The sequence below is a fragment of the Sceloporus occidentalis genome, unplaced genomic scaffold (assembly GCF_023333645.1).
Source record: "Sceloporus occidentalis isolate IW3139 unplaced genomic scaffold, rSceOcc1.0.p SCAF_35, whole genome shotgun sequence".
Taxonomy (NCBI): domain Eukaryota; kingdom Metazoa; phylum Chordata; class Lepidosauria; order Squamata; family Phrynosomatidae; genus Sceloporus; species Sceloporus occidentalis.
This window is the reverse complement of record NW_028317015.1, coordinates 7370450-7396971: the sequence shown is the minus strand read 5'-3', so window position 1 is coordinate 7396971 and position 26522 is coordinate 7370450. Positions and strand designations below refer to the sequence as shown.

General features: G+C 39.5%; 1 protein-coding gene across 1 annotated transcript in view; it reads left to right on the top strand.

The window, feature by feature from the left end:
* LOC149298038 (transmembrane protease serine 4-like) overlaps positions 1-26069 on the top strand; it is a 39672-nt gene extending 13603 nt beyond the window's left edge. Inside the window, exons 2-13 of the mRNA XM_089487899.1 lie at positions 15043-15091; positions 18077-18406; positions 19024-19179; positions 19289-19418; positions 21124-21237; positions 21977-22017; positions 22994-23153; positions 23775-23941; positions 24475-24573; positions 24907-25040; positions 25320-25489; positions 26003-26069. Coding sequence (XP_089344025.1) covers positions 15043-15091; positions 18077-18406; positions 19024-19179; positions 19289-19418; positions 21124-21237; positions 21977-22017; positions 22994-23153; positions 23775-23941; positions 24475-24573; positions 24907-25040; positions 25320-25489; positions 26003-26069 — 1617 coding nt within the window. The remainder of the gene's footprint in view (positions 1-15042; positions 15092-18076; positions 18407-19023; positions 19180-19288; positions 19419-21123; positions 21238-21976; positions 22018-22993; positions 23154-23774; positions 23942-24474; positions 24574-24906; positions 25041-25319; positions 25490-26002) is intronic.
* The last annotated feature ends 453 nt before the right edge of the window (positions 26070-26522 follow it).

The following is a 26522-nucleotide window of genomic DNA, read 5'->3' as shown; positions in this document are numbered from 1 at the left end:
ATGCTGGCATGGTGCTAGAGCTACTCACCTTTAGGGGTGGTTGGCTCGTGGTGCACAAGCCTTCGGGCTTAAGTGCAAGACACTCCTTGGGCTAAGGGCCCTTGCGATTCCTATTGGTGCCACGGGCTGACGGGCAAGGGACGCCGTCAGTCACAGCGGGTATATGGTTTACACGCCTATGCCAGATGGTGTTTATTCATTGACGGTTTCACTGGTTACTGTTTCAGTTTGATGGTGTTTAGTTAATTGTTAAAAGGGGCGTTCGTTAAGCGCCCAACACATTGGTGTAAAGTTTACAAAGGGTTAATGGTACTTAACCCTTGACACATTAATTGTGTTAGTGTCACGGTGCGGAGATGCAAGTTGGATTGCACCGTGGACATATTAATCCATATCTGACTTTTATTGACATTGTTAAATAAATAAAGTCAATTTGTTAAAATTACATTTGGTGTATGTCTTTATTGTGGTTATGGGAGGAGGGGAAAAAGGGGGGCTGCCAGGTAGGCCCTCCTCCAGTCATGTCAATATCAGGGATCTCCATGTTTAACCTGGAGTCTCCGAGGAAAGCATTGCTTTCCTCAGTCTCCAGATCACTTTGCTCTTTCTCTGGGGAGCCCAAAACCCTTCCCACTCCCTGTCCAACAACTTTCTCACTCCCATACAAGTCTCTGCACTCTAGGTCTAGCCATACTTCTCACATGGCTAACTCCACTCCCGTACAATCTCTAGATTGTAAGCTCATTTGAGCAGGGCCCTCATCGCCTGTTGTTTCTGTAAGTTAAATTGCTATGTTATACACTACTTTTTATGCCCTTTCTATCCATTATACAGCACTACGCAATATGATGGTGCTATGTGATGACGCAGAATCCTCCATCGCTTGCACCCCTTTACTTGTTTGTTTTGGACATTTACTTTACATAATAGTAAAGAGGGATCTACTGCATGCTTAGTCAGTGTTTTGTTTGTAGCTTATGGCTTTTCATTTCTGATTGTAACTGTTTGGAAACCTGCCTGTTTATAATATTGCTGGATTGTCCAGTACTGTCGATTGCCCAAAATGAACCTACGCAATTTTAAGATTGGTGGACAGTTTGTGTATAGTTATCCTAGAGTGCTTTCTACCCATCCATGGAGTTTTGTCACAGCTATATAGTAACACACACTCAAGATAGCACCATACACACAGATGCTAACAGCAAACACTAACAAATACATACATACATACACTTAGAGCCGGCCCTTATATGGATTACGGTGGGTCCATTAGTGCCAGGTGGCAATGTTCCACCCCAAGGCATGTTCTCTCTGGCGTTAAGCGAGGACACATTGCAGTAGCACCGTTAAGGATGGGCTGATGCTTTACAATTGTAAGTGAGTTGTGTGTGACTGTGTGTCTGAGTATATTAGTGCCGTGACTGTGTGTTAGTGTGGTTGTTAGTGTGTTTCTGGATATGTTAGTGTGTTTTTGACTGTGTGTGCCTGGGTATGTTAGTGTCTGGGTGTCTGTTAGTGTGTGTCCAGTTAAGTTTGTGTCTGGTTAAGAATGTGTCTGGTTGTGGTTGTGTCAGTATCTGGGTGGGTATGTGTTAGCATTAGTGTCTGTGTATTTGAGTATGTTACTGTGTGTGGGTATGTTAGTATGTACCTACTTATGTGTGTGTGGGGGGTATGTTAGTGTGTGTGACTGTTTTTGTGCATGTTAGTCTGAGTGTCAGGCAGTGTGTGTTAGTGTGAGTTAAGTGACTGGTGACACACACTTTCTGACTCGCTCCCTCACCCTAAATTTTACCAGAGCCCTGTCTAGTCCCACTACCATAGTGTCACATAACACATGTAATGTAACCCCACTGGGGGCCTTGGTTACTGAGGCAGCTGGGTGCACCCACAGCAACGCATGGAACAGTGGAAAACCTAAAGTTATATGTAAGGAAAAACTAAATGTAGGAACAGTAGAAATTTAATAATTCAATTAAAATTGTTTTCATTTTGATATAAATGGCAAGCTTAGCAAGCCAGTGTCCCAAATCAGACTTAGCAGATAACATATGCAGTGCTGAATACTAGTTACTAGTATTGACTTTCAGTGTTAAAGTAGGGAATTTTAGGGTTTTTTAGTTAGTAAATTGCACGAGTGAGCTGGGTGTTTATTACAATTTTTCAATTTAGGCTCTGTAATGTACCATGAGCATTGCAAACCTATACATGTGGTATATTGCTTATCTTGGGGATGTAACCAAATGCAGATTGGGAATGTTTTTGTTTTACCACCAAGATGATTATGTGGAAAAGGTTTCATACAATTATGTGCCCCTAGATGAATACCCTGGGTTGTCTAGTTTTCACAAATATATCTTTTTCTTGGGTTAAATTGACATACAGGACCACCATACTACCTCAAATGAGACATAGGCTTAGAAAATAAACAATAAAACAACATAATTCTGCATGTTCCAATTTAGATTGTGTAATGTCCGATAACCATTCCAAACCTATGCATGTGGGACAGAATACAAAATGTGAGGTTTTTGTTCATGCACATATCCAGTCAGAGAAAACAAAATGGCCAAATTGATTTTTTTTGTCAATTTTATTTTTTTTTTTACTACCAATTTTGGAAGATGTTGGTGTGAAAATTAATGCAAAACACATGCCCATATGCCCTTAGACAAATACCCTTGGTTGTCTATTTTCTGAAATATATTGTTTTCTTTGGTTAAGTTGAAATATGGGACCAAGTTTGAAAAAGGGATCCTATAACATTCCAAAAATATAGCGCATCTGTTTATGTGGGACTTGGCTATATGAAATGTTGTTAAATGAAGATTAAGATTTTCTTCTGTATTTGCACATACTCTGTTGAAGAAATTAACTGGATTTTTTTCATTTTTCCATTCTAAATTATAGAGAATATAATAAATATAAATTCTAGAGTATATAATATATTTAGTATTTCATACTAAATTATAGAGTATATAAATGAGAAGAAGAAAGCCTTAGTTTTTAAATATAGTTTGTATGGGTACAATAAATGAGAAACTGTAATGAGAAATTACAGTTAAACAAAAAGCTGAAAACCCTTGTGTCCTCAAGAGTAAAATTGTGTAAAATACCTGTGTCCTTATGGGGTTAATATCAAATACTCGCCACAAGAAAGTCCACTTTTAGTTAAGAAGTATCTGCTTGCATAATTGAGAATGGTATTTAGTAGAATTTTCATTTAATATATACAAATGTATAGACATTCCATCCTATGTTGTTTCTACTCATATTATTGTGACTTTCAGAGCCGTAGAACACTTTGAGCATCTAGAAAAGAGAACTATCAGTGGAGAAAAATATTGAATTGGGTCCAAAAAAGAGAATGGTTTTAGAACTTATATACTGGTTATTTCTATTGTCATACTAGTTAGTGCAGGTCTATTTATGACTGGTATGGGTATTTAGGACTGTTGTGACATTCAGTACACCATATTCACATTTAATTTTGTCACTCCCTGAATGTCATCAACCTCTGACCTATATACAAAAACATGGCATGATAAACATATGTGCATAGCCGAAAATCTGGCCTAATGCGTTACCTACCAAACCTGTCCCACAGCCAACACATTGAAACTTGTCACTCTTGCGTTTTACATACATTGTGGCCCACAACCCTACATATCAGAAACCAGGTAAACTGGTCATCAACCTATTAACATTCACAAATAAATTAATCCAAGGTCAGGTCAGAATACTGGAACTGAGATTAATTGACATGACGTTTCACAAAGCAAAGTTAAAGTCATGCACTTTAGGTTAAAGGTCAGATAAGAAACAATAAGGTCTGGAGCAACTGCTCACCTAATGTAGAAAAATATTCTGTGCTATGTGTAGTATGAGCGGCTAGTTTACAAAACATACTCATGTCTTGCAATAAAATTGTGATACATTTCGGACCCTTAAACAAAACATATTAATATTCCACATTTATTTCCTTCGCCGAAAGTAACCCAGTTCTAAAATGCAGTTCCAAAGGTTGTTTGGGCAGATAATTTTAATTCAAGAAAAAATTAGCACAATAGAGTTTCAGGATGGGAAGATTTCCTTCGAACACCCTTTTCTGTAAAAGAGTTCCTGGTGTAGTTTTGCATTCCAAAGAACCAATTAGCTATTGTGACTATGGGTGTATAACCTGTAAAACAAGCCCTAGTTGGCATTGATGCACATGTAAAATAACATATATATAACTACTGAAAATATGCAAGAGGTACCAGTAAAAAGAAAATACAGTTGGACTTTAAAGGTACACTCGTAAAAACAAACATGGTTTTTCACAGGTCATTAGAGGTAAAGGACGCCCATATAATATTTTGTTCACAGCACTGGATCCGATAAGCAAGGTGATATGCGTAATAAAACTTAAAGAAAATAATTACATAAATAATGCAAGATTCAACATCTTGCGGAAATATTTCACTTTAACCAGTTTGCAACCAATGATTTACAAGGTATGTCATGAAACGATGGTCTTACAGGACGCACCTGGTATGTCATTAGTTAAAATCTCTCACACGTTGCTGCGATTGCAGTGGCACCTCGGTTGCTTGGCTGCTCTATGACCCAAGCAGTCTAGAGCAGATTCCTTACACGTCTGTGCATGTGATCTTATGTATGCATACTGCTGGATGAAAAAGGCAATGCTTGTAAGACAGAGAAGAGTAAAACCAAAGCCCCAAGTTTAAAAAAATACATATATTTTTAAATTTTAGTATTTTCTTTTATGTGTCTATAAGAGGTTATTTTTTATAGGTTATATTGTGTATATATTAACATTATATATATATATATATATATATATAGCGTATTTGCTCGATTATAAGACGAGGTTTGTTTCAGAGCAAAATCTTATAATCAAGGTCGTCTTATAATCAGACCTCAAATAGGGTCTGACTAAGATCCAGATCCCCCCCAGCGCTGCAGGAGACCTGGATCCTCCTGGTAACCTCAGCTGCTGCCGGCACTTCCACCGGGCGTCTATCATCGAGTGCCGGCGAAAGTGCCGGCAGCAGCGGAAGTTGTCTACATGCATGCCGCATACCTTCCCCGGCTGCCAGAGAGGAGGGAGTGTTGTATGTGTGGCATAAGGCTTTTCTGGAGGCATAGTGCCCCATGATATGCCTTTTAACCCCCTGTATGCCACTCTGCCTCCAGAAATGCCCTTTAACCCCCTATATGCCACTCTGTCCCATGATATGTCTTTTAACCCCCTATATGCCAGAGTGGCATATAGGGGTATAAGGCATTTCTGGAGGCAGAGTTAAAGGCATATCAGGCAGGCAGGTTGGCATATAGGGGGGTATAAGGCATATCAGGCAGGCAGGTTGGCATATAGGGGGTATAAGGCATATCAGAGAGGCAGAGTGGCAAGCCTGGGGGCAGATGTGCATAACTGGGGGGCAGTATGGCAAATATTAGGAAATAAAAACAAAAAAAATATTTTTCTCAATCATAGCTTTTATTAAATATGATAAAATATGAATTCATATTTACTAGTAAAACATTTTTCCCATAGGGCAGTCTTATATTCAGGCTTTTTGTTCTTTTCGTAAATTAATATTCAGATTTTGGGGGGTCGTCTTATAATCGAGCAAATATGGTATATACCATTATATATATAGACTGAACCTGACATCCCATTGTGATGGGTATATTCATTATACCAATCTGCCATGATACTAAGCATTGTGTCTCCTTTGGATCCCAGAATTTGCAGGTACCCTCATACTGTGCATGTGGGGACATACAGTTATGCTCTATAAGAGATTGGTAGCAAAAAAATAAGGAAGCAAATGAAAGCGACAGATTAAAGCCAGATATATGATTCATCTATAAACTTTATTTAACTTAATAAGCACAGTTAATGCGATAGAGTCACACCCGGAATATAGTAATTACCCAAGCAATTCTTTATTTTGCAATAATCAAACTAGGGGTTTTGTTCAATCTTCCCCACACTATTATTCCTACATGGGCATCAAAAACCAAAGGTCTTCTGTGTCCCCCTTGATAGGCAATATACAAACAAGAATAGTCAGCAGCAGTAGTGGTCCGCAAGGTCAAATGACTCTAGAGAATGGGCAGTCATTCCAACATGACACAAAGAGTTACTATAATTATCATATTCCGCAGCGTTGTACAATGGGTTGCCACTGCTGCCTTCTTCAGCATTAAACTATAGACCTGTGCCACCATCTCAGGCCAGAATATGCCTTTGCCTCTACAAAAATATACAAATCTAGAAAGGTTTTATTACTTGGATCTGACTCAGATGTATCCCCTTAACTTGTTTCTGGTCTCTTAGTAAATGCAGCCTCTTGTTTGTTTAGAACCTGAGCTACCAGAATAAAGACCACCCTGCCTGCTTTTATAGCTGGATGTGAAAGAAACGTAAGGATCTGAATGCACAATTTTTGGTGATTTAACACCGGGAAGCCAACTATTTATTGATTTGACAATTTACCAAGAGTAATTACACAACTGTATCAGGGGAGCAGTGAGCTCTAATATCATGTGAGTAGCCCTCATAACATATGCGCCAGAAAACAAGTATACTCAGTATAGAGTGTGTCTGAATGGCCCAACCTTTGTGTAAAACTATCCATACCTGGTTCTGGTTTATCGTTAACTTCTAGGGCAACATTGTGTATTTAGGTTCTTCATCTCACGTAATCTAGAGTGAACTCAATTACATTACACATGAGTTTGTTGGTACGCATATACCATGTACTGGTATTCCATTTAGTTCTTAATATTAGTATTCTTGAAATCTGTGCTTGAATCCCTAAATCATTTCAGTCACTGTCAGGGCTGTATAATACTCGCATACACTCAAACACCTACCAAACATTATGAGCTTCTAGATAAGAGGGAAATCATGGGGAGACAAAAGGATTTGGTCCCTCCCAAAGAAGGATACTTGTGAAGCATGCAGTAGCACAAAATAAAATCTTCATACTCAGGCAACTGCATATAATCTTATAACTATGGAACATACACTCACTGGCCACTTATTAGGTACACCTTGCTAGTACCAGGTTGGACCACTTTTTGCCTTCAGAACTGCCTTCATTCTTCATGGCATACTTTCTACAAGGTACTGGAAACATTCCTCAGAGATTTTGGTCCATACGGACATGATCATACCTGGGAACTCTACGGGTTTGACCCATGTAAAGGTTAAGTAAGCCTAGGGAGCTTTAATTTATTAATGTAATAATGTATGTGAATCCACTAAATTTTAAGTAAAACCTTGAGAATACAGTTCTAATATAAGGTCATCAGATATGCCGATTTGCAGGTGATATTGGCCCAATTAAAACATCGGCCCTTGGTAAATATATGTCTGTGAATATATATGCAGCGTCCCCCAGAGCCAGCACAGGAGTTGGTTGGAGGTGAGTATGTCACGTGCAAAGCGATGCATTTGCCTGAATGCATCTTCTGCAGGGCATTTAGCTGAGGGGTGGGGAAAGGGGCAAAACATTTGGAAAGATTCTGTGTGGATTCTGTAGAATCCCCCCAAGTAATTTTAAAATGGATCAGACTAAATGGATCAGAGTTTGTTCCAAACTCTCTAGGTTGGCAAAGGGTGAGAGAAAAGTACACCTCCTTTTATCACAACAGAATGTTGGCAACAGAACTTTGATAATCTGTATCTTTAAAACCTGTGGGGTTTTACTTATACAAAAGGTGAATAGATTGCAAGATAAACATGATCTAACAGGACTAGGGAGATTTGAATATGTATAATTTGGAGGACAGAAGAGATAGAGAAGATGTGATTGAAACATTCAAAATACATAAAGCGAAGTACAGAAGAGAGGTTTATTTCAAAAGGACTGGAAAAAGAGATCATAATCAAAAACTAGAGGTTCAGATGCACCTTTATTAAAGAGGGTGGTAGATAATGGAATAGTCTCCCAGCAGAGGTGGAAGCAGTTAAAAGAATTAATTTAAACATGCATAGACTAGGCATTAAGGTATCCCGAATCTAAGATGAGACCAAGGACTTTATATTGGGAAAATGGGCAGACTTGATGGGGGGGGCGGTTCTTCTCTGCAAATAAATTCTGTCTTTCTGTGGTCATTTTCTTTTATATCAACAAGCCTAAAATGTCAATCAGCTCCTATGTAACTGACTCAGAAGTATATTTCTTTATTTTTACTTCCTCTTCCTTGGGTTAATGCCCTAGAAGTTGTTCCAGTAAGGAGTAGGCCTCTCTGACAGTAATCTCCTCATTGTGCAGTCTCTCACATGCCCAGGTGAGTCAGGTAGGAAGGCTCTCTGTATGAGAAGTGTCAGGGGCAGGGCTAGACCTGGGATTCCAGTTTGACAACTTTCCCTCCTGCTCCTTTTTATAATATAGAAGTGCTGTCACGGTGTAAGGAGCTGGCATGATCAAACAGAAAAAGCATATGCAAAGGTGCTGATTAAAGGCTGACATTTTCCTGCCATATTCTGGGGATCTCTAGTCTAAGAAGAGGAACGAGGGCTGGGGTACCTGTGGCTTGACTGCAGTAGCAACATGGTAAGATGAATTGACTGTAACAGTGATTGGGTTTGCTGTGATAAGAAGATTACTTCTTCGGTGGAAATACCTGTATGTGGCAGACGTTCATTAAACCCCAAGGAAGCAGCAAGAGGGAACGTTCCTTAATACTTTTGCTTGGTTATATTAATAAGCCTTGGACAGTTTTGGAGATGTGAGGTTAAGGTATAAACAAAAGACACCACTGAACAACTAAAAGTTTAAGTTTTCTGCCCGGGTTATAATTTAACTCAGAGGTCTCCTTGTGTGACCACAGGTGGGTTAATCAGAATTGGGCAAAGCTATGGTAACGAAAGAAACACCTGGCCTGTGTTCACGTGAGGCTTTTGTGAAAGCCCTTTCTGGTTGAATGAGAAGACCTCACAATGGACACTGAGGTATTTCACCGTAAAAAAAATAAAAAAATAAAAAATGTATTTGAAATAAGGTAATGACAAAGGGGTTGCTTCATTTTTAAATAATGATTCAACAATAGTATGGCTTACTAGATACATGTGTGATTTTCTTTATGGATTAAATCCGGGTTTATTTTTTAAATTGTTATTGAATTTGGTTGTACGCGTATTTGAAAAGTTGATTTCTTATGCTTCACTGGTTATTGCCATCTATGTTGGAAGGATGCTCAATGAATGAGCTTCATTTCTGCATAGAGTTTACTACTGACTCTTATTTCTAGTAATCAGGTCTCCATCAAATATTTTTACCCAGTTCGCACAAATATTGTTTGTAAAACCTCAGTCTCCCTCAGCATTTTTATGATTTAGCATTTTGTAACGTTACGACGTGAAGGATCTAAAATGGCTTTGGTTTTTTGGCAATCGTGTCTATAGGAATACACTATAAAAACGTGCACTGTGGATCATTGAACTCATCCATCAACAGAGCAGATATGTCTGCTGTGATAGATGTAGATGGTTTGTTTTCAGGAAGTCAGATTTTTGACGTATAAACTGTGTCTGCGGCCTCCGATTCTTAAGGCTCAGTTTTTTGGGGATCTCCTCACCTCAGTGCAGGTAGTTGGGGCACTCAGTTTGTTTTTGACACCTGTGTGAGGATATTCTGAAAAGGCACTGATTGAAGGTTCTCAAATAACCCTAAAACTGCAGATGTTTGTTCCCCTGGAGAATCATTCATTATCGCTGTTCTCTGCACAAATAAATAATCCTAAATTCACAGGCAAAAGATTATACATTTTTAGTGCATTTGGTTCCCCTCTCTCCTCCAAAAATAATATTGTATATGAGGTCATTGGAAACAGGATCACAGAATTCTGGCTTTGTCATTGACAACTGATATGTAGCTATAGCTTTTTAATTGCAGTTAGGAATTCACATTTTTTTTTCAATTTTATTACTTAATGCAGCCGTACAACTTATAGTGCTTTCTTTATCCATATTTATATTTGACCCATCATTTCATATTACAAATATAGCAGTTAATTGAAGAAAAAGCACCTTTTTCACTTTTATACATTGCACCAGTGAGGTATCCATGCCTAGGCTGTCTTGGCCTAGGGGCGGTACTTCCCCTGCTACAAAATGGGGGGGGGGCAGACCAACCTCTGGGCGATCAAGCCCCCTCAATGTCCTGCTGCACAATGGGCCAGTTAAGGGGAAATCTTTGGTATATGCTATGATCTACGCTATGGAGTATGTGCCGGCTCAGCCTCCATATTCTGCGTTAAATGGCGCTATGCCTCATATCCCAGTGCTCTGTCTATTAAGTGTGGACAGCTGACTTTAATGCATTCAGGATGCCGACTGTGGAGGGGGTTCTGCCCCGAGTCGGGCTTTGGGCGGCGGCACCCAAGGTAAATACACCACTGCATAGCACAAATCTAGTGTGAACGAGGAGTGAAAACATAGCAAACATATGCTACAACAAAGATCAGTAATGAGTATTTCTTCAAATTATTTTTGTCCCCAAAACTAGCCCTCTCTTACTCAAGCCCCATTGACAACCAATCCCCCCCCCCCCGATGTAAAATTAAATAACAAAAAACTAACTATGGAAGGACTGGACTGCAATAGCATATTATGGTGAATACTCTGATTCACTAATCAACCTGGTCACATAGTCCAAGGCAACGTTTTTGGTAGAACTGTGCATGGAGGCAAGGCGTTCCTTTATAGGGTTTAATCACGACAGCTTGGATGCAAAGGGATCAGTGGTATATATAGTATGATGTATTCTTATTGATCGCGTACATCAGGCTCGGACTGTTACCTCCCTGTGGCAGATTCTACCCTTTAGCGCACGGCCATTTAGTTGCGCCATGCAAGTATTACAATGTAGCATGCTGATGTATACATATCCAATGCGACAGACATATACAGTGTTCCACTTTGCCTCTGTAATGCAGGACTAACAGGGCTACATCAAACACCAACATCTTAGAGCCAAGCCAAAATTATACACTAGTGAATAGTGAGTCACCAGTTCAAGGTAAATTGCGCTAGTTTTTGAGAATTGATCTTGTCCTGCTAGGATAGCCACACCATTAAGTAGCCACTGGGTAAGTAAATTGAACTGTACATTGAGGCAATTTGCATAGAGACTCCAGTCTACTAGGTGTTCCTAGTTATCTGGTTGGCATGATGTGTTCAGAAAATCCACAGTGATTCCCTGGGCAAAAATGAATTTGCATACACTGAATATATTCTGGATACGTAGTCAACATCTATGCAAAAAAAAATTATCCAATCTAATAACATTTCCGTCAATATTATCCAGCATTATGACATCGCTGCATGTGGGTCAGTCTAAACTAATTGTTCGCTTGCGTGCACAAAACCACGAGTATAACTAGCTAATCCTGATTAATGCAGGGAATGCAGATTCCGTTGCTGTATAATTAAAGGGCATGACTCTCTTCAGTGTATGTTTAGGGACGATTGGACCTTTCTGGCACGTGGGTGATGCCATATGGGTAAATTCCTTTTACCTCCTGTTTGTGCACATAGGCATCCTGCACATACTTCTCAATACTGATTTTAATCAAACCCCATCTGCCCAAGACAAATGCATTTTACATATCGCTGACCTGGATATGTAAAGAGTTACTGGGCAGAATGCTGGAACTACAAACTCACAGGACGGATCTGGGTTACTCGGTTATATATTTCTGTGACAGCCACAAAGTCGTTGTGGGAATATCTGATTTGAGCAGCATTCACCATCTTTCACTTTTTTATCGTGTTCTAGAAAGAGATGCCACATCTCCAGCATCTCTCAATAACTCAAAAAGACAGTTTGAATAATTGTGTTAAAAACTGTAAAGGTGACATTATCCCTATAAATAAGGAGTCTTGTTTACACTATAGCATGTGTTTTAACGCAGGCCTGTTATATATATAAATTTAACCATAAGCATCTTCATTTTAAGGGGAAGTCTATTCTCTCCATATCACATCTGGCTCTAAGCATGACAGCTGTGAACCTGGAGTATACTATAATATAGTAATAGTATAATAGTAGTAGATGTGCTTCTAGTGAATGATTGGGCTTGTCCTGCTTTCTTATTCCAAGTGACAATATTTAATCGAAGGCATGCCCCTATCCTGCGAGTTACTTGCCCTAATTTGAGGTTCATGGCTTGAAACATAAATCTGGAGCCTCGGCTGTGCCCTTATCGTACTCTGAACAACCACACAAATATAATATAGATGATGATAGTTTGAGTTCTTAACAAAGACAAGTGTATCACTTCAAGTCAAATAATCTTAGGAAGTAAGATAAGCACACACATTGTGTGAAGTTAACTCAAACTGGGGAAACAGAAGGCTCTCTGTCAGGCGCTCAGGGAAGAGATATCCATCATATCATTGTACTGGGAGAAGCGATCCTAATTCCTTTCGCTTTCCCAGTTTGTAACCCGAGTTCATTGAATGTTATAGGACAACAATATTTTGTAGGTGCCTAAAAGGGAGCTGGGAATAATTAATTATAAAAGTAATTCATACTGAAATCGAGGGAGAAAGACTGTTTAAACCAAGACTTTGTTTGAACTGTGGGGACACTTTGGCCATTATGAGAACACCGACTGTAGAGTCTTTCTGATTGAGCTCCGTTTGAAACTGACGGCAGTGTTATGTATACTTAGGTGGGAGCACTTAAATGTATGCTTGAAGTAACTACCGTGTTTCAGAGTTTTACAAAGCATCCCTATGTAGAAGAAAAGCAAACAATACATAGAAGAATAGAAGAGCTGGTAACCTTCAGCCCCGGGGACAGGCTCAGGCATATGGCCAGTGCTGTTAACCGCTGGTGCTGCCCCAGACTAGGGTAGCGCTACCAGCTGCCTCCTCCATGCTGCCATGCTTCTATTGAATAGCAGGTTGTTGTATCCCAGCGTTCTACATATTAAGGCCACGCTGCGATAAGTGGACATAACTATGGCGGCTGTATCAACTCGACATAGGGCTGCATAGTATTAATGGGCTAGTTTGGGAGATCAGTGATCTAGCTTTTTTACTGACTGTTTGAGCAGTGGTGCTGCAGGGAGCCTGATCGCTCAGTAGGGTGATTGGCTCCTAGTTATGCAAGTGGGAGTGGGGTCCTGACACTCGGCCCATCTCGCCTTTAAGTGGGGGGACATCAGTGGGCAGTCCTGGCCGCATCCCACAAGGGTAGACTCCAGGTAGCTGGTGCCCACAAGTCCCCAGGTATGGACATAAGTAGTACATCACATAAAAGGTGGCAAGGGACCTGCTCTACAACCTACATATTTTACTCAATGCTTTGATGTCTGATTACTGCCAATGTTCCATGCAATTTAAAAGTGACTTTAAATCAATAACTCCTCTGGTATATATCACTCACATACCTGTGTCTCTGGTACGCTTATCACGCTGCTCTGCTGATGAAAAAGATTTTGTTTCAAAAATTCAGGGTCTGCATATACAGGACCCTCATTCCCACAGTCAGGGTTCTGATATGTCTTTCTTCCTTCTTCACTAGTGAACGCCTAAGAAATGATTTGCAAAATGATGCATCTCTGGGGTATACTGGGATTTTGTGTACATGGTGTCCTAGCAACCTAGGTTTCATGTCCCACGTCCCCCCAGTCATGACACTATATCTCTTGGGAATTATGATTGTAATATACAACAGCAGCCTGAATATGTTAAAAATAACGAAATTAGGTGGTCTGAATAAAATAATGTAACAGAGGCAACATAAGATTATTTAAACATACATCCTGCTCTGCAGCAATGGCTTTGTCCCTTGTTGCATGAAGTAAAATTGTTGGACCCATGGGTGCAAGAATATTTTTTTATTATCCCCCAAACCTTCATGATCTGAGAATCCTATAGCAAACCACTTTCTTCTATCATTAACTATGGAATATAGAATAGAGTGGCATACTCAATAACATTGAAGAACTTGAGCCTAGCTCATTAGCTCATTAGCTCATGAACTCAAGAACCGGAATCCTGAGTGCCTCGCTGCTCTGGACTAGACAAGCAGGTACAGGGACTGATACCGCATCCGTATAGTTACTTAGGCTGGCAACAAATATTTTCCATGTGTGTCACCCAACTGTGACCACATTATATTAGGGAGGACAATGCAGGGTTAGAATAAACATCGGCTTCATCAACTGATACATTTAAAACAGGGTTGTGAAACAAGCCGTTTAGATAACAACACATGATTAGTGATACCCTACTTCCCTCTACTAACTACACAATTGTCTAGTCCTCCTAGGGGTTGCTTTACTAAACTAAGAGTAGTGGTGAGGTGGCGTTATTAACCTTGTATGACATTAAACGAGGGTGTATATCTATTTTTTGTAGATAGCATTTACCATTCACCTACACCTGCCTAATATGTTTTTACAAAGGGGGCCATCTTATACCATAAGGAGGTCTTGGGCAATTCTGCTGTCTTCGTTGAGCATTAAAGTTAGTGCTGCATACAGTAAAGTGACGTGGAATTTAAGAAAATCTTTATTGAAGATAAAGTCCTTTTATCTGCAGATCTGGAGGTTGCCCTTGTAACAAATAATGTAATAAAGGGTGGCCTTTCCAGACACCACACGTAGCTGACTCTTTATGGTAACGCTAAATAACTCCTGCTTATCCAATGAAACCTTTTCCCCTATAGACTTCCATTAGTCAGTGTCAGGGTAGGTGATTGAGACTGAGCCATTCTACTGTTTACCCTAGGGCAGTATGATAAGAAGTCAGAGTGTTTATCAGGTAGATTGTGCTAGGATAGCATTATAGAAAACCAGAACTGTTTTAAAAAAGGAAAAAACATAATATTTTTGAACACCTGTTTCTAACACAATCCTAGTCATTTAACAAATGATGGGCGTCCCCCATTAAACCGAGAGTTTTATTATTATTGTGAAGAATACATGACCGGTGTGTAATATTAACAGACATCATGTTACCTTTTTTATTTATTTATTTTAAATTATTTCTACCTTTTTCCACAGAGTGCTGGGGTTGAAGAAACAGATATTGCATCTCCTCTAAACAGCACAGGTAAGAACAATTGGCAACCTAAATCAAAGGTGCAAAACTCTGTTTGTCTTGAGTCTCTAGAAGGGTGTGAACCTTTCTGCTTTATGGAGTCATGTTTTGGTTTCATACAATAGGTCAATTCAGGCTCTAATTGCTCACTGGTGCGTAGTGTAATGTGTGTTCAATTACCTTTCAGAACATATTAATGTGATTCAGAGAAAATGTAAATGTGACCGGAATTATGTTCTCCGCTCATACTGTGCGCACAGCTTTGGATATATTTCATAAAGATTTTGAAGTGAGACGTATAACCTTGTAACTAAGATTTTTTTAAAAGGGAAAAACAAAGGCTTTGTGGGCAGGGCATAGGTAAAAAATATGGAAGTGTACAGGCAAATATGGATGTTTGTAGAAATAACATTAAGCCGCACAAGTTGGCTTCAAAAAGTTGTATATAACTACCAACACATTTGCCAGGACAGTCCCGACAATTGTATTTATGTCCTCGCTAGTCTTCTGGTTATGGTGATTTATAGCAATGCCAGGTGTAAGTTGCCCCACTTGGGCACTGCTTAGTTGTAAATGAAGCAGAGATGGGGCAGGAGATCCTGTAACTTTACAGAAACCGTCCATATCTTATGGATAGCCTGACCCAAGTATATACACACACAACTACAGACAAATACAATTGTCCCTGTTTAGCGGGAATAGTCAGTCTTTGGCCCCCACATGCAGGGAAGATTTGTCCTAGTAGACAAGGGGAAGACTTGTGGTTGGCACATACTGTATGGATGATACAGGGAGTTAAGTTTATGTTGGTAGCTGGACAACACAAGTTGTAAGAGGAGAGTAAACAATTTATATAAATTGCTGTTCCCTTAAACGGAGTGCATCTAGCATTGGTATTCAGAATGCACTGTATTGTATGACATCGATCATACATGAATACATAGGTGTCTTAAAACCCTAATTATTCTAAGAGCAGGGCAGTGAGTTTTTAAAGCCTAAGTCCCCAGCGCCTCCCTTATGCATTCATTTGTTAGCTAACACTGGAAAGAATTGGGAGGCTCAATGCGTTATGTGGCCAGCCCAGTATAAGAGGTGCATGTTCATTCAAGATAACTGCACATTTGGGATAATAGAGAACAAGTAGCAAATGCAAGAAAACACAAGGCACACTGGTATGAATTGTGTGTATTGAGATCTTATAAACTAATAGAAAAAGAGCAGAAAGGTGTAAGACTGGAGTTCTATCTTCCTGGATTTTAGGGTGTATTTTGTACAATCTGTATTGAGCACCTAAATCATAATGAATAACGTGGTGGGAGAATAAGACAGACTCAACCAGTTTAGCTCATTTGCCAGCAAAGATGGGTTTGAGGAAGTAGTAAAAGAAGAAAGCATTTCGGGAGTCTCAAGAACATAGCAGTTTACTACGGTATACTTGGGAAATGCCACATGGATATGCTTGAAACAATCTTGGTCTACATAATTGAGCCCTAAAAAATAAAAATGTTATTAAATTGCATTTTAAAATTCCATGTGGTAGTTTGAAATGTAATAGTCATAAAAGCATATTTTGACTCCTCCTGGCATCTATCCCAATAACCTGAAACTCTCCTCCGCCCTAGCAGTCCTTACTGTGTGAGCAGTAAGCTCTTTTTGGGATGGTTTTAAATAACCTGTGATGACAATGCTTTTGACTTTCTCATTTCACTTGCTTGGCGAAGCCTATGACGTATGGGGTACAAGAGTTTACCTGTTACCAGAGGGGAGTGACAGCTGCGGTTTTAACGCATATACAGACTTTTACAAGGTTTACCTTAAAAGACACCAGGTGACTTTATTACGCACACATTGAAATATTGTCACGAAGTGTGTAATCCTTTTAATCTGCCTGTTGAGTCAGAGCTGTAATAATTGCTAATATGATAAATGGGTGTTCCCAAAATATATATTCTATATTCTATATTCTATCCAACACCAACTAGTTCTTGTAGGAACTCTGCTAATCGGCAGGTTTACGCAATGTGTCAAGGACACCAGTGACCGTGACAAGACTTGTAGACACGCCTAGACTGGCTGTCGGGTGCACAACCCTTTGGACCTCCCACTTGCCTTTTATCGCTGCTCGTGTGTAGTGTGTGGTGGCGTGCATGCCATTTCCCAGCCGCTGGCCCTGATGCCACGGTAATAACTTCCCAACATAATTTCAAAAAGGGTAGGGCACCATACCTGGGGACAGGCTGCATAAGAGTCCCGATTGCTGAGTTTGCTACAAGTATGTTATGGTTGTTATCCCTGCTTGAATGCAGGTGACTCAATTAAGTGTAATCTTTAAATAATAATGAGTAAATGTTTCTTGGAGGCCTACTATTAAAGCCATTTGGTTAACACATTTGGTGAGTAACACACTAATTTTCACAATGGACTATTAAAGGGATAATATTTCAAGAGTCTTGGGGTCCGCTCATTTAACAAGTTCCCAGGAATGTAGACACACCAAAAACCAAAAATATATGCAAAACCTTTCATGATCCTAAATTATCAAAAGACCTCCAAGGCAGGAAAATAAGTCTACATATATAGGTTATGAAGGTGACAACACCATAACCTAAATAGGTGAACCCGGTCAGTACAGTGTCCAAATGTATCACAATACATGTAAAAGAACAACTGCTTACCAAAATCAAGGCAACAAAATGCAAAACAGCAATCGTAAAATGTGTAGAGGTGTCTCAACGTTTCAGTATATATCTGCCATATGGCCATTTGCATTTTTGCCTCATGTTGGTAAGCAATTTTTCTGTTATTTATTTTTCTTTACATGTAATGTCATACATTGGGATACCATACTGATAAACATTATCTATTTTACCTAATGTTTTGTGTTGATAAAAGGTATCAACTTTGACTAAAAATGTCTTCTCTTTAGGTAATATGGTTATTTATTCAATTTAAGCAGCCAGTCTTCAGCGTTGTAATCTATTTTACTCTATATTCCAGCAGCTACAGAAGGAACTGGAAATGCTACAAAGGCAACACGACCCACAGCCCCTACATCACGGACCACAGGTGCAAATGTACGGGCTGGAGGTCCTACCCGGGCCCCAAGGCCAGCCAATGGGGCTGCAGGGGCAACACGACCTCCCTCATCAAGGGCTCCAGGTCCTACTCGCACTCCTGGGCCTGTTCGAGGAATGCCCAGACCTGCTCCATCAGGAACGCAACCTGTGGGTTACAAGAGTGGCCGAAGATCCGTTCTCAGAAGATATTGTGTCCCTATTACAACTACGATATTGGTGTTGGCTTCGATTGTGGTCATAGCCATACTGGGTGAGTACAGTGACGTGTACAACATTTTACTGTGAATATGCTGAATTGTGGTTAAATGGTCAGAAAAATCTTTGGATCTCGATGTTGTCAAACACTGGATGAACCCTGAGAACAAAGCAGGTGTAAGCAACCACTAGCATCCACCTGCTATTGACCACAAATCTCTTGGTGTCTGACAGCCTCTATGGGAGGCATAGAACACATGAACTGTAGTTATTTTCACGTACAGAGTATTCCATGTGATTTTACAGTAATTTGCACATTTTCATAAATTTGATTCTGAATGTAATATTAAATTGTAATATATTTAATCAGGGGCGTGCCTTCAGAATGTTTAATCCTCATCCCCTATAATAACAAAAACAGTATCTCCTTAGGTAATCCCATAGTCTCTAAGGGAACATCTTTAGAAGGAAAATTACACCTTGAGTTTTAAACATAGATTCCTCAAGCACCTCTTTGGTTCTAAAAAAAAATAAATAATAATAATTTAAAAAAAACAAACAAAAAAACATGTAATACCCATACCCTGGCGCTGTGGAATATTGAGCTTTATTTCTTAAATGATGTGGAAACACTTCCTATAATGTAATCACATGTTTTATCTCTCTTTGCAGTTAAAGTTGTCCTTGATAATTATTACTATTTCTGCCTAAAATCGTTCAAATTCATCCCCCTGGACAAATGGTGTGACGGTAATTCTGACTGCTCGGGTGATGAGGATGAAATCCGCTGCGTGCACCGTGTTGAAGTTGACTCCCGCAGTTCTGTAGGTGAGCATCGCTATCAAACACCCCTACCAGCCTGTCGATGTATTAAAATTGCATTAATAGCAAATAACATTGTGAAATTAATTTTGTACGGTTGTTTTATGTGTCACAGTCAGGATAACCGAGCAGGCCTCTCTTCTACAACTCTATATATCATCTATGCAACAATGGAGTTGGATTTGCTCCGATAGTTGGGACAGCAACAAGGCAAAAGCTGTGTGTACTCAGCTTGGATTCTCTGGGTATGTATGATACATATGCTCACAAGCCTTCCGTCATTGCCGGGCATACAAGATGTGGGTGGTACCATCCGTTAAAGCAGCTTGTAATCTCATGTGAAAAAATTCACCTACCGTGATAATCTGCAGAAAGGCCAGCTTTCCTCACCAGGAAGATCCTTCTGGGAGCATATCAGGATATCGCTGTGCATGCAACGTTTTAGGAAACATTGCTTCCGCTGCCCACTTACTTTCAATGCGTGTTGTTGCTTCCATAGCAGTTACTGTAGAAGAAAGTCAAAAAAGCCTGCTTTTTACAGTAACTCACCTGGTCAGGTTAGTTGGCCAATAAGACATATATGTAGTTAAGGGGGATTATTACAGTCATATTGGGACACCTGACAAGTAGGATTTTTGCCCGTGTTGCTCCTTTCTATTCTATCCTGCTGGGACGCCTAATGGTGCTTTTGCTATTTTATGATTGATACCCCTACTTGAATGCAGGTGACTCAATTAACTTAAATAATCATGTTTCATGATTTAAATAATCATGTTTCATTAACATGACCGGTTTTAGAGTAATTTGGCGAGTCACCATGTAGAATCTTTACGATGGGTTTTTAAAGGATTAATATAATATATCAGGGGCAGCCTATTAAGAAAGTACGGGTAAAATGTGTGTAGTAATTATTGCATGTAGATTGCATGTAGATGCATTTACTATAATAATAACAGAATGTGTTGCTTCTCATACATTTTAATACAACAAACATTTTGATTAAAGGTACACTGGCCTATGTTTTGTCCTTTGATATGTGATGTATACAGACTGCTCTCTGGTGGGGAAAGTAGATGGTACACGGTAGATATACAAATTCTATTTTTGATACATTATGTACAGGCTGGTACTTTCCTGGTGAAGATGTACAGTATTTGTAATTCCTGACTATATACGCAATTCTTAAATTGGAACTAATAGTGTCAGAATGCTTGTTGTGTAGAACGCGGCAATTTTCCAGCAATTTGAGTTCAATAAGTCTGTGTGTAAATCTTTTTCTCTCTTTTTAAAAAAAAAAAATAATAATAAATTATTCATTATTGCGGAACAATTATTCCTTTTTATAAAGTAATAAATAATAACAGATCTAAATAGCTGGTGATCACATATGAACAACCCCACACACACACAAAACATTTCAGGTCTCCAGGACATCTTTGTTGTGGATGGGACAGAGGCAGGGCTGGGGATGTGGTTAGGGGCACAAGTGAGACCACCTGGCAGCCACTCACCCACCTTACGCATTCGCCACCTTGAGGGAGTTAATCTTCAATCTATTGTAAGGTAGCAACATGGAGCTGCGACAGGTCTGTGTAGAAACCGCACATGCCTCTATTGAATTCACATCATGATCCTCATTGCCCACTAAAGTCAACTGAAAATCCTTAATAAAGCCACAACATTTTTTTTCTTGGTTTTTGGCAGTGTGATTTGTTGGCCAGGGCAGTGGTGTGCTTACAAGGACGACTAAGGGGACATTTACTCCATGGGCTGCTTTGATGTGGATATTTTTGCCTGCTTCTTGGGGTTTTTTTTTGTGTGACTTTAGGGGAAGTTCCACTTGGACTTTTCCATGGCTGAATCTTGCCAGTCCTCCCCTGGTTATGGGCTTTCTCAGAGTCATGAGAACTGGAGTTCAATAACACCGAGGCATTTCTGTTTCTTTTTCAGCGACCCTGTGTTTTCTCATGTACCTATCACAGAAGTGGACACTACATCTGCTTCCATTTTCAGCACTGTCCAGCAGCTGAGTAACCGTGAGCTGCAAGTAGTTCCTGTTACAGGGTATGTAGCCCTACTAAATGCACAGAATACAATATTCTGACATGGAGTCCAAAACTTGTATGACCACATCTATGTTGAAGCTTATGTTTGGTAAACATTTGTAGAATTAAAGATGTAGACAAACCTATTTAGAGACAATTAAGTGCTTATTTAAGGAGACAATTTAGGGTTAAACCCATATATTTCAATATAGAATACCCAAACTAGGCCATTGCATTTTTTATAGAATTATGTAGACTTTGATTTGAGTTTGTATAACTGTTGTGAGGCAACATGTATTTATTTTGGTTTTTGGGAGTATTTTGGCCAAAAGGGAGTTAAAAAAAAGGTATAAGCAAAAGTGGGAGTGAGAGAAAAGAAAAGTGTCCATGTACAATACTGCACACAGCATAATATAATGTGTTTAGAATTACATTGTATATTTAAGTTCAGTTTTATCTGAAAATGTGGCTTTGACCTGTTAGCCTAGATCTGTGTGAAACATGTATACACTTCGCCATGTATATGGTCATTAGAAATTAACTTCTACGTAGGGGGAATGGGCTGTCTCTGTGGAGAGCTTTCGTTTTTTTATCGGAATTAGTTCATCTTTCCAAGTGGTTATCCTGCATGTACAGTAGTAGTAGAATAAATGGCGGTGCTGAGGTTCAGCAGGTTCCAAGCTGTAGTGCCAGTCTGGAGCACTCGGAAATAGATTGCGTAATATATTATATGGTTGTGTTCTTCTGTCCTGCAGGAGACGCTGTCCTTCTGGTACCTTAGTTTCTCTCAGATGTACAGGTGAGTAAATGTACTGTTAATGTCATTTCAATATAACAGGATTCTTACTTTACATTAACCAGACTTCCTAACAGTTTAAAGAATGGACAGAATGCACATTGAAGATAGAATGAGAGTAGCTTATAAACGTGCCACAGGGGCTGATACAGAAAAAAAAGGCAAATCTTTCTTGAATATAACAGTAACACAAATCAATGAATGTGTAAGTAAAATTTGTATTGGTGAATAAAGGGCACAATAATTACAGAAAGGTAGCACATCCCATGAATTAATTAATGCTGGATATTAGGCAGTGACTATGTTTTTAACGGTATATATATATATACATTTACCGGTAGATTATTTTTGTTTATTGGTTGATGTCGTACTCTGCAAAAATCATGTGGTGAGTTTGTCATGTGATTCTCTGCCCATATTATTATGATATGATTTAGTCCACACTATATAAATTTTACAGCATAATGGGGATTATGTCCTGCTTGAGTCAGGACTGTTCTATGCAAATCGGGACAGATGTACTAGAGATATACGATTTTCAAAGTGTCTCACCACTCTTCAGAGGTCCACAGGGCGGTAGAGTATTATATTATATATTTACTTTTTAATAGGAGGCCTAATGCCTCCTTTTCACTGAATCCAGAAAAACAGCAACTACCCAAAATTGTTTTTATAAAAAACTAACATATTCTAATATGTACCTTCCACGCAACAGATTGTTTAAAATGAAAATGTTTTTCACGTTACATTTTTATGAACATTAAATGTAAGGGGGCTTGGAAAATGTAATTATGGGATTGGAGCACCGACTCGATACCACTGTGTATATCAGACGGGCAATACGATATTTTTTTCTCTATTTACCCTCACATCGCTACCTACAATATTTTGTACCCTGTTGTTGATATTTTTTTTTTATCTTGGAACATGTACACTCCATTATTTTCTTTTAAACCTCTTCTCCTTCCATCCCCCTCAGTGTGTGGTGCCAGTCACAAGAGGGAGAGGATTATTGGTGGCAGCGATTCCACCATCGAGAACTGGCCATGGCAAGTCAGTCTGCAGTTCATGGGACAGCATGTTTGTGGAGGCAGCATCTTAGCCCCTCATTGGATCCTCACTGCTGCACATTGCTTCAAGTAAGAGTGCTTATTGGACGAATCCCTCCCGTAGTCGAATACTTAAAGTGACTTTGGACTCGTATACAGAAAAGTGTTCTGTGTAGGCCAACTAAACCCGCAGGTGCAGGAGGCGGCGGAAACTATGCCACAAATCTGGGTCAGATAGCCCCGGTGTGTGTGGCTGATTTATTGGGACAATCACAAGAGAGATCGTTTACACTATGGAGGACTGTGCCAAACCAGCTCACCCTCCATAGTAGTCTCATAACCTGGTGCTCAGCAATGAACTCGGCAACAGAGGGGGGATGTCCTGGGCAGCATCCAAACGAAATATCTCTATATGTATATGAGGTAGTGGGAGATATCTTTTGAGTTATGATTTTATAGGTCACCGTGAATGTTAATCTATGCATTGGTAATACACAATATGAAACCTTTAAAACTATATCTGCATGTTACAAAGGTTTGTAGATTAAATGTTATGGAGTAAGTAGAAGGAGCCCTGCAAACACATTGTTTGAACTAGATATTCTTTAGTATTTATGACAAATTTTTTTTTTTTTTTTTTAGGTTAAGGTTATTGTCTATTCTATTGTATTGTAGTAAGCTTATTATAGTATGTCCCTCTCTCCTCTGTAGGGGTCAGGAACAGGTTGACCGGTGGCGGATCCAAGTCGGCATGGCAAAGCTCACATTCCTCTTCGGCTCACAGGTGGACAAGATATTTTTACACAACCAGTATGTGTACGATCAAAAGCCATATGACATAGCACTGATGAAACTGAAGAATGATCTCAGCTACTCAGGTGATGCTCTATATACCTACATCCACCGCTTCTGCTCGTTTATTCTTTAGCATATGTCACAGATACTGTGACTGTAAAGTTACACACAAATACTAGGGTAACACAATACTTGCACTGCTTCCTGCAGTCCAGGTGAAGAGACTGTTAGATGAGCTGTGAACTATTTCAAGCTGTGTTTCCAGCAAAGCATTTAAGTTACTGATTCTCTGTGCACACAAAGAATGCCTACAGTATATGTTTTGGAAACGTGATTGTGTGGTTTCCATGCCCTTTTCGATGTTTTCTTAAATGCAATTTTCCACCGTGCCAGGGTATTTTTATATTTGGTCGGGGGGTCCATACATCAAATTGTCATCTACATAGAAAAGAAAAGCAGACCTGTCTGTTTAATTTCTTATCAGTTGCTCTCCAGCGTACCATATTGTCAAGATGAACGCGTCTGCATTTTATTTGTCATATGTACGGATCGTCACTTTCCCCTTTGAGAGGACATGAAATTCTGGTCCTTAAATGTTGTTGTTGTCCATTTTCAGGATCTGTTCAGCCCATATGCCTGCCTGGGTTTAACAGCAACCTGCCACCGTCTACAACTCTGTGGGTTACTGGCTGGGGTAACACTCAGGAGGGAGGAAGTAAGTAATCCTATTATCTTATTCGAAGTCGTGCCAAGAGTCAGCATTGACCCTGCTGTCTTTGAAACCCATAACATTTACACCAGGCTTCTCCATTTTAGTCGCACAACCTATTGATATTGCCCCACAAAAAAAAATTCATAAAATTAATTCAGTATTTCTCAAATTGTAACTAAGTGTAGATATTTAGCCCAGATGTTTTCATGTAAAATCTTTTTTTTCCTCGATTTCTTGCCTTTTCTACCAAGCTTCTGGCTATTTTCTCCCCACCTTACATTTGCTGTGGCTACAAAGCCCTTTCTTTTTGTGACAGATGCCATTTTATTTTTGCAGGTTTGGCTACAATATTGCAGCAGGTTTCTATTCGCTTAATCTCCTATGAGACATGCAATAGTCAATATTTTAATCAGATCCAGAGTACCATGCTGTGTGCTGGACGTGAAGCCGGAGGTGCTGACACTTGCCAGGTATACAAGTAGCCCCTTCATCCTATCAAAATGTTCATTCGTGTTGGGGTGTAAAACCTAGATTGAGAGCTTGGCTATTGAGCTTTAGGTCATGGACATATTTTGCACACCTTCTGACAGCTTACTGAACCCTATGCTTATAAAAAAAAAAATACTTTTATACCCATAAGAGTGATATCAAAAATCTGCTGCATATTTGTTAACCTTGTATGGTATTCGGTGTTAGAAAAGCAACATGACAACACCGTTACATTTCTTTCCATATGTACTTCTCTGCAGGGTGACAGTGGGGGCCCCTTAGTATCGTATGGGAACAGCTCCCGCTGGGAACAGATCGGTATTGTCAGTTGGGGAGATGGCTGTGGACGGCCAGGCAAAGTCGGTGTCTACACCAAGGTGTCCTCGTACCTGGACTGGATTTATGGAGTAATGAAGGTGATGTTCTGCTAGTACCGCACTCATGATGCCAGTGGCATATCTGCACCACATATGTGGTAGTTGTGAAGAGGAGGAATACACCATATTGTGCATTAGTGTGTTATTGGTTCTTAGTTTGAGGGGGGCAGTGACAATTGTTAGATTAGATGTTATTAAAGGAGCTTTTTCGCTTAAACAAAATTAAATTCATATTCTAGTTAAACAAGTAAAACCCTCCTAGAGCTGCTGTTTTATTTTTTTTATTAAAGGTTTAATATCATAAACACAAGAATTTTAGTTTCTATGGCAACAATCTTGTCTGCTTTTATGTTGCCGGCAAAAGTCACGAATGAGTTTTACATCACAAAAGAAGTATTTCTGGAGATTGTGTAGGCTTTCATCCGTTTTAAGAGCAGTGTTTCCAGTTCTGCATTTAGTTATGTTAGATTCAGCATATAGGATGGCGCTACACTTTTACGAAGTGCCTGCGTTGAGTTTGTAGTATTTGTTTATATTAAAATACTTTGTTCTGTTTCTTTTTTCAGCGGGAACTGTGAGCTCTGCACTGGACCCTTCAGCACAGACTCTGAGCCTTGTACGGACCAAGCCTGATCAGAGGGACTGCACAATGTCTTGCCAAGATGCAATGTTCTTTGAACCGGAGAACTACCTCGTGGTCTCATGCTCTGCAGGACAGCAGCATGTATAAACTATACTCTGCACGCTTTCGGAGTGGGGAATTGATGATGATATACCCCACCGGACTGTGTCCTACGCTGTCATTCTGAGTTTATTTGCAATCTAGGGGATATTAATTGTTAAATGCCGGCCTCTCGCTGGTTTTATCCTGTTAATTACAGAGGGTTATGTATTGGTTTGTTTATTCCCTGGCACTGAGAGGTAAATTAGGTGGGAGCCACAATCTGTAGATTTCTATTGTATATGTTCTACATAGCTCTCTCGTAGCGAAGTTGCATATTCATAACCTGTAGAGATCTTTTATTCATATACCTCTCTATAGAAACGCACTTACAAAAACCTAATTTAGCACCACAGAGAGCTGGC